The following is an 8970-nucleotide window of genomic DNA, read 5'->3' on the forward strand; positions in this document are numbered from 1 at the left end:
TTTTAAGGCTAATTAAGGTCTTATTTTTTGGATTGATGAATTCAATGACTTTTAAGACTTTTTAAGGATCTGCAGGAACCCTGGTCTGTAGCCTTTTTGGTCAGTTTTACAGATTTTGAGCAAAACTTTCGTGTCCTAGTAGTTGTGAGTCATCCTCAACCCATTCCCAGAGRCTGTGGTACTAACTAGTTTAAGAAYGACCTGACAACAATAAAACAAGCGTGTATCAAAATAGCCCAACATGAGAGAGTACATACCTGATCAACACTAGGAAAGTACTGAATGAGGAAGCCGAGAAGAATCCCAGCAACCATCCCTCCTGCGACCTCCAGCACACCTCGCAAGAGGTTATACCAGGTGGAGCCTAGGAGGAAAAGTATGGCCAATAAATCCAGCAGTAAATACAATTAGTGGCAAACTGATTTGATTGTTTAATTAGGTTAAGAAGGTAAAGAAAACACCTTCACAAAACTAGTCATGCACATGCTCAACTTTAAAACCTTAATAAAAAGGTAGGATTTTCAATGCAAACATTGTAAGTGAGTCTTTTCAAAGAGATTTGTTGTTTTATCTACATTTAGTAAAAACAAGCACAACTCTGTGGCACAGTGAAGTAATAAAGGTTTTTGGCAGTTCCTAAACCAACAAATTGGTCTTTTTAATGAAAGTAATTTATACACCTRCGCCCTCTGCTGATCTCCTGACAAACTGCAAATAGTATTTACTTGAAGAAATAACGAAAATCTAATCTCAGCATTGACACACTTGCTGCTTCTCCCCTGGAGAAAAGTTGGGGTTGTGTTTCAAAAAGCACAAGCTTGCATTATTCTACTCTGATCACACACACGTTACCTGTGGCGAAGGCCATGCCCAAGCATGTGGTGAACCCTGTGATGGCGAGAATATCGTCAAAGCTTCCAGCAGCCATCAGCAGGGTGGGAATGCCCTGCTCCACACCATATCCATCTTTCTGCAGCACCAGCATGGAGGGAACCACCACTGCCGGAGACACAGCACCCAGCACAAAGCTGTGATGGGGACGGGGCGAATTGTTTTAGTTTCTTAAATAAACGTATTGAATTGTTAAAAACGTGTAACGTATAAAATAAAAAGAAACGCTGAAGTGATTACTCGCCCAAGGATGAAGCCCCACACCAAGGGTAAACCCAGGAGGAAGTAAGAGATGAGAGCTGCGGTGCAGGCTTCTATCAAACAGGGCCCAGCTGCAACACGAATACACACAGTTTTGAGTTTCCTCAGAGCCTGACGGACAAAAAGAAAAAAAACATCCACAATTTAATGATTAATGGCTTTGAACTGGAGTTATGTTTTTTGAAATAATGCAGAGTGTTATCAAGCACAGAAACAACATTGAATGATGGGCCTCATGCAGGAACATTTCTGTATTCTTATCCTAAATTTCTCTTACTTTTGTTCGTACGAAGGGTTTGAACAAACATGCCACATCAGATTAAGCAAACTCTATCTTCAGGAAAAGTGTGTAAATGAGCTGCGTAAACTGGTCAATGTGTATCCAGGTGCTCGCACACGAGAAGAGGAGATTAGCATAATTACCACCCCAATAATACCATATAAGGCTACACTTCCTGTCCCACATACCAGGAAGTGTTCATTCATAAATGACATTGCAAAGTAGAAAAGAAGAACTTTACGAGTTCGGAGATTGAAGTCCTGCTTTCAAGATCCAGAAAAGAAAATCTGTCATTTTTAGCAGCGTCAGCTGTGGAATTAAAGGAGCTGCTAAAGCCAAGGAATGAAATGACAACTGCTGTTAATGTCGTATCTCCTGTGTGTCGTATGCAGGCACAGAAATAAAAATCTAAATCATATTCATTTCTCTCTAGTCTTGCTCTGGTTGTCCTTTGGTCAAATATTTTTTATTTAAGTGTAAACAACTGTGTTACATAGTTTTAATTTATTCAGAAGAAGAGCAGTCGCGCACCGCTTTTGTCCACGTCTGAACCACATGCGACTTTTGTGAAGAAAATCTTACAATATGAGAAAATTGGTGAATGCCACAAATTATCCTAAATCACTCGTACGCAGAACTTAAGAACAAATCTGTTCGTACTAACGGTTCTTGCACGAGGCCCATTGAAACAGATCCAAAATGACTTATACGTAACTTTAATAAATTTACCCACAGCCCGACCTTAGAAAACACAAAAATTACTTTTATTTACTCAATTCTACAGATACTGTACTAAACTTTGGTGAGGTTGTAGCTGAGCGTCTTCCACAACACATACTCCAAGTGTTCCTCATTGCACTAGAATTTTGCTAAAAAAACATTTATCATCAAGCTAGAGTCAATCCTGTGCCCTGAACTGAATCCTCACTAAAGGAGGTCATTGTACCTTGGGGTCCAGTCCCAGACCAGCTCTGACCAGGATGATGGCCAATGCAATGTTCCTCAGAGAAGCAGACCATCTGAAGTTGATGTAAACCGCATCAGTTACAACTGGGATGTTCCTCAGCAGGAACCCCATCAGCAGCATACCTGCAGCCCAGCAGAGGGTGGGAGAGAGGAAAGGTGAGCCTTCTTTTACCCTGAAGATATGTTTATTCTTTGACAAGGTTACTCACACACTAACAGAGCAAGAATAAAAGTCATCTGTTTTGTTACAAACACACAAAGAGATGGGGATCCAGTGCTTAAAAAAAGAAAACTATAAGCATGTTCTTAAAACTAAGAATGACACATTTTATTTCTTTTTTCATCCTAATTCTTCAAGTTTTAGTGAACAGAAATCATTTAGAGAAAAAGATCTGAATTGAACAAGTGCACTGTTCTAAAGAGCTTAATTAAGRGGATAGAATGTAAACACAAGAAAACGGTGACAACGAAACCTGTCAGAAAATCATGATATCAAACATGATGCTTGGATCGCCACATTTTAAATGCTGAGCTTTGAAAACAAAAATATTTAAGTTTAAATAAAACTCCTGATAAAAGCCTAATCATTTTTTTCTTTTTGGATTTAAACATATTTTTATACATTAATGGCAAATATACAAAAGACATTTTATTTTAACAGCTTTTGTGTCATGTCTTGTTGTCAAAAAATTATTAATAACCCTGAATCAAACAGACATCATTTTTTGTTTTCTACTTCTATAAGTAATTGTTTAATAGGAAAGATGTTGACGAGTTTTGCAGTAGAATATGAAGCACAGAGATCAATTATTCTGTAAATATAATGCCATTTACTCTGACTTACCAAGGAGTGGTGGGAATGGTGGAAGTTTGGGCAGTTTGATGAGAGCGACCAGTTTGCCTCCAATGACAGCACAGATGAAGAGTATCGTGATTCCAAATAAGTTTCCTCCTGGGAGACATTCTTTCTCTGTGATGGACCAGACAACCCCAAAGAGTACAGCTGCCAAAAGGACTAAAGAGGAAAACAATAATCAGCTATATCTCCTGTAATTGTTGGCATGATTTTATTATGTGTTACAAATAAGAGACACAGAAAGTCAAAAATGGCATCTATAAGATGAGAAGTTCTAAGTTTAGATCTGGTAAATCTTCCTAAAAATATATATCCAAAGCAAAAAAAATATGTTTTTCCATGCTTACTTTTGGTAATAAAAGAGGCAAACAGGCCTCTTGGTGGACATGGGCAAAACCTGTGAAGCAGAGGGCAGCAGACTACAGGTGGGTCTGTGTTGGTGCCAGCATCCACCCCAGGATTGCGAGGAATAAAATAGGTGGTCTCCTCTGTTACGTTTGGAGTCGAGCAGCGTCGGACCACCACCTGGATCTGGTTCACATTTAGGTGCTTTAGAGGACGAAGAGGGACATAGAGAAATGTGTTAATAAGATGCCAGGTGTCCAAAATATTTATCAAACTTAACTATTTWAAAAAATGCTGATAAAGTGTGAGATCTCCATTAGCTCATATCTATTTTCTGTATGTCAAACATGAAGGCATCAGTKTTTGAGGGATCAGAAAACTAGATGTTCCTCTAAGAACATTATCATTTATCACACATGAAATACTCAGCTGAGTATGTTGGTTCAAAGTTCTTGAATTCAGCTTGAGCTGTTACCTCCACATGGTTCCCTGCAGGCAGAGCAAGTATGTCCAGCAGTGGGCTGGGAACTGGACTGGGTGGTGCTGGACTGGGCGGTGCTGGACTGGGTGCAGGACTGGGCTCTGGTTTGGAAGGTTTCTGCAAGGTGTCCTCCATCATGGTCAGACACTGCATTTCTGTACTTTGCTTTCACAGTATGGAGTTGGGCTTGTCCATCAGTCAAAAGATCATGCACATCTGAATATCCAGCTGCCTCCTCAGGCTCCTTTTCATTCAGAATTTTAAGCAACAGAAACAAAATAATAAAAACGCTTGTTGGGTTATTACCAAAGAACAATGTCATAAGTACCAGAGCTGTGAAATGTTAATGATGTTACACAGACAGACTTGAAGTATGATTTAAAATGCACCCAATAATCATCTAAATTGGTCAGTTTTAAAAGATATTCAATGCTAAGTCATGAAGATCAGTCAAAAAATAAAATAAAAATAAAATAAAATAAAATAAAAGTTTGTCAACAACCTCCAACTACCACATGTAGCCAGTAGTATTACCACTCACATTTGTTGGGTACAATATGCAAATTGCTTAAGTTTTTCTGTGGATTCAGCTTTGTTTTCATTGAGTGTGTACCGCCAGTTTAGAATTGCACATCAGCATATCTAAAAAAAACTATTAGAAGTAAACTCTTTCAAACTTTTGATAAAGTTCAGGATAACGTGTTTTATGTTTGATTTCATAGTTTGTATTGAGTACCTTTAAACTTAGTGACAGAAAAGGGCCTCAGTTTAATTACCCTGAGGAAACTACTTGTGATTAGTTTGCAGTTAATTACTGTAGGAAAAAAATAGTCAGAGTTGTATGCAATTAATAGGCTAATAATAAAAATATATGAATCAAACTGATTGGATAATTTCTAATCACTATTATGTGCGGTTTGGTAGTTTTGAGTAATTTGCACACTTTTCCCACTTTCTGTAAATACAGCTGCACAGTTCAAATGCATAGCCAGTAAGCTTATTTAACTATTAATTATATATCATACACCACTTTTAATATTAGACATTTGATAATTTGCACATTTGACTAAATCTAAATATATTAAAACTTTACTAAATCCATAGGAAAACTGTCAAACTTCTCAGCATCTAATTGTAAGGTAGGTTACTAAAAGAAAACTGTTTGAGATTTACTTTCACGTCACMTTTGAAATGAACAGACTGCACTGATGCTACTACATTGTTGTGATCGCTGCTTACGGCAACAGCTGACAGCTAATCCACAAATAAACCGCTCTAATCAATGCTCACAGCTCCACCATATGGCGCACCTATAGTGTTAGCTCAAGTAGGTTAGTAAAGTGGGGACAACCAAGAACAACAGCTAACTAATTAAAAGCTGACTTKTCCTGTCCTGTTGCTTTGTAGTTTGTGTAAGGTAGGACACCTGTGGTTTGGTCAGACAGGAGCGACATTTTTGAGTTTCGCGACACTACAGAACTATGGATCCATTATCGGACGCAGCGTCACACACGGCAGCGTCTTTCTAAAGTAGCAGACTAAATTGTTTGTATAAATTCACCAGTTTACTAAAGTCACATTAATTTAAAGACATTACTGCAATGTCCTACACTCAATTCATTTTCAGCAGTGGACATGACGTCCATAAAACAAAAGCTATACCGGTGACATTAATGTAGAAAAATATATATATATAATACCAACCTTTAGCTTTATCAGTGCACTATCCAACTGAGTCCATTGAGCAAAGTGAAGCTAATTCAGTTTAATTTAMCATGTTTACAAATAGAAGCGGTTTATGTCCGATATTGGATGCCCCCGTTTTAGATAGCCCTACCTTCGAGCAGCTCCCGTTCAAAAACACAGTAGCTTAGTGCAGACGCAGAGTGAAGTCGCTGACGGGACCCTTTAAATACACATTAGAGAAGGAAAAACTGCTAATCTCTTACTGTAAACACAACCCTAGCTTACAGACTGTCGGTTACAGCGTCCCTGGTGGTCCARTTGCACAAACAGCAGCTGGGTGAAACAAACGAGGCGGATTAGTGACGGACAGGTGGGAACTCTAGTGGGAGTGGAGGTGGAGACTTATGTTTCCTATAGTTTTATTTAGCCTGTCTTGCAACAAGAATACCACACCTTACTTCATTTCATGTGCTTGTTTGAAGAATTTATTGCATTTTCACGTATGCCTTGTATTTTTAGTGGAATAAATCCGTCAAAAATGTGGAAGACCATTTGTGACAAATGTTTAACAGGGTAACAACATTTTTCTTCTGTCATCAAAAACTGTGCGCTTTAGAGTTTGGGTCATTCTCATTTAAATAGGCTGTGATGGGCATTTAGAAGGCTTGTTTGCTTGCYAAATAATTTACTACCATGTTGGGCATTTTTGCAAGTAATGCATTATCATTAATGCAGTAAGGTTATGTTTTAATTACTGAAGAGGCAAATGACCAAATTTATACTAATTTTCATTTTTATTTTTAAAATTTGAGTATGGTTTTAATTGTGTTGAGTTGAACTTGTTTGCTTTGTGTACAATAAGATTAGAATGTTTCAATTACATTTCCATCACTAAACACAGAAATACAAAAATAGAAAAAATTGTGAAGAATTGAATATTTATTTTGGCAATAGCAATAAATTAGAACACAAGATCTAATGACATTTGTTATCTTGCGACATGGTAAAGAACATCTAATGTGGAAATAATGCTCATTAACTACAAATCTGCTAACATAATGTGCAAAATCTAAAYTGCAGATTATCTAGACTTCATTTTGAATATGGTCTGTTCTTTTTGTTCTTGAGTATTATAAGGATAATGCCACAAATTCTTCACAGACTCCAGCCTCCGTCAATTATCTGCTCGGTTCCAGTCACATAGGCTGACTGTGGAAAGTAAAAACACAGACCAGTTATATTACGAACCTAAACTTTAATTAACTTAGAAAATATATACACTCAATAAGTCATAACACCTTTGTTATCACTCACCTCATCTGAGGCCAGGTACACACAGAGGTAAGCCACCTCCTCAGCTGTGCACATTCTGCCAGTTTTCTGTCTTGCCATAAAATCCTTGAAAGCCTGTGAACGAATTACAGCTGTAGCGTCCATTAACTTTAACAGCCAGTCATCAAGATAACATGTTTAATTGCACATGTAGGGGATTAGGACTGAGGGAATGTAAGCCGGGGTCTACTGTACTTGTTCTGGATCAGGTTGTGCCTGAATCCTTCCCCTCAGTGATGGCGTATCGACAGTCCCTGAGGAAATATAAAAACAGCAGGTCAGACATGTTTTAAMATATTGGAGAATCACAGGATCAACTTTTGACTAAATGGGTAAATTYGGTGAGGACCAGGCCAAGGTCAAGCCTGCTGCACATAGACATGCAAGATTGTGCCACCCTTAAAGGCACTTATCTAAATTATCTTTTAAACTGATAAGCCAGAGCTTTTGATGTGGGGTTCTGTTGAGTTCATGAACAATTGTAAATTGTTTTTTAAACAACCTCAACTTTGACTAGAATGATGAGCTGGTCAAAGCGGAGCAAAGTGGACTGCTGATGTCTTCAAATCAGCTGAATTTTATTGTAGTTCATAGAAACACTTCAGTTTTTTATGTTTTTTTAGTACAATTATTTACACAAAATCCTACATTTATTTACAAATGCAAATAGCAGCAGCAGCTAGTTGTGAGGCTGGCTATAGTTTTTCTTCTGTATCTTTAAAAGGTCCAAAATGTCTCCTAGCACAGAGCACCTGCTATTTTTCAAAAAAGAAGTTTCAGGCAAACTCAACTCAGTTACCAATACATTAAAATGATTAAAGATGCATGAGCAAATGTTGTTTGTCTCAATGTTTAGGACTTACCAGGACAAACACAATTGCAGCGAATGCCTTGCTCAATGAAATCTGCAGCTATAGATTTGGTGAGCCCAATCACAGCTGCCTTAGAGGTACTGTAGACACACCGGTTTACCACACCTGAGTTTAAGAAACACACACACAGATGTTAAAAATTATCCGGTTTGGAATGGCCAAACTTTAAATCTTTAATTATGAGTGTTATGGCAACATTCAGAGTTTCAAAAAGTGAAAGATTAATCACCTTTTATGCTTGAAGCCACAGATGCCATSTTAATTATGTTTCCTGACTTCTTTGCCAGCATCTAGAGACAAAATAAAACTGGTGACAAAAAAAAGCATAGAAAAAAATAAACAAATGTGCTGTGATTTGTGCTAAAAGTCCCCCAAGCAGGCAGTTTGCCAAGTTTGTGGCCAAAGCTGGATTAGTTGCTGGACAGTCGCAACCTATCATGTCATGGGCTCAGAGTAATACAGCTAATCCTTGGGGCCAAAGACTGAGAACAACATTAGAGGCATATGTCGCTCAGTTTTCAACAAGCGCACGTTTTGTTCTCTCTGTGCCGAGCTCACGATGAAGAAAGGAGGGGTCACCTTAGGCAGGAAAGCCTTGCACATGAGGTACATGCTGCGCACATTGACACTCATKGTGAAGTCCCAGTCAGCCTCTTCACAGTCCAAGATGGTGCCGTGGTGCACAAACCTGCATACAGCATGGAATCAGACACACTACATTTCAACACATTAATGACTTGGGCTGTGAGTTTGAATATTTGTTCCATCTGATAAGTAAAACATAAAATAGAACATATTAGAAATCTTAAACCAAAGAATTCCTTTATATGTGTTGCCGTTCATGTTAAAGTTTTAACCTGATTAGCTTATGATATGAAGGAATGGAGATTTAGGTGATTTGGTCAAACCTCRTAAATTAAATATTGTGAGATCTGGAGAGATGTGTTAGCCCTTGGAGTACCATATTTATTCGTGTATAATATGATCTCATATATAATAC

At 38.0% G+C, this 8970-nt stretch overlaps 2 protein-coding genes across 2 annotated transcripts in view; both read right to left on the minus strand.

The window, feature by feature from the left end:
- The window catches only part of si:dkey-162b23.4 (mitochondrial sodium/hydrogen exchanger 9B2), a gene marked incomplete at its 3' end in the record, with an annotated part of 10369 nt that extends 4211 nt beyond the window's left edge, over positions 1 to 6158 (minus strand). Inside the window, 8 exon segments of the mRNA XM_014007869.1 lie at positions 258 to 364; positions 853 to 1028; positions 1136 to 1263; positions 2379 to 2521; positions 3243 to 3413; positions 3602 to 3803; positions 4075 to 4324; positions 5785 to 6158. Of these exon segments, the coding sequence (XP_013863323.1) occupies positions 258 to 364; positions 853 to 1028; positions 1136 to 1263; positions 2379 to 2521; positions 3243 to 3413; positions 3602 to 3803; positions 4075 to 4233 (1086 nt within the window).
- A 529-nt stretch (positions 6159 to 6687) lies between these two features.
- The window catches only part of bdh2 (3-hydroxybutyrate dehydrogenase, type 2), a 6357-nt gene continuing 4074 nt past the window's right edge, over positions 6688 to 8970 (minus strand). The window contains exons 5-10 of the mRNA XM_014007870.1: positions 8550 to 8658; positions 8200 to 8260; positions 7962 to 8075; positions 7294 to 7352; positions 7081 to 7173; positions 6688 to 6975 (exon numbers count right to left, since the gene is read on the minus strand). Coding sequence (XP_013863324.1) covers positions 6922 to 6975; positions 7081 to 7173; positions 7294 to 7352; positions 7962 to 8075; positions 8200 to 8260; positions 8550 to 8658 — 490 coding nt within the window. The 3' untranslated portion in view covers positions 6688 to 6921. The remainder of the gene's footprint in view (positions 6976 to 7080; positions 7174 to 7293; positions 7353 to 7961; positions 8076 to 8199; positions 8261 to 8549; positions 8659 to 8970) is intronic.

This window comes from Austrofundulus limnaeus, unplaced genomic scaffold (assembly GCF_001266775.1).
Source record: "Austrofundulus limnaeus strain Quisiro unplaced genomic scaffold, Austrofundulus_limnaeus-1.0 Scaffold45, whole genome shotgun sequence".
Lineage (NCBI taxonomy): Eukaryota > Metazoa > Chordata > Actinopteri > Cyprinodontiformes > Rivulidae > Austrofundulus > Austrofundulus limnaeus.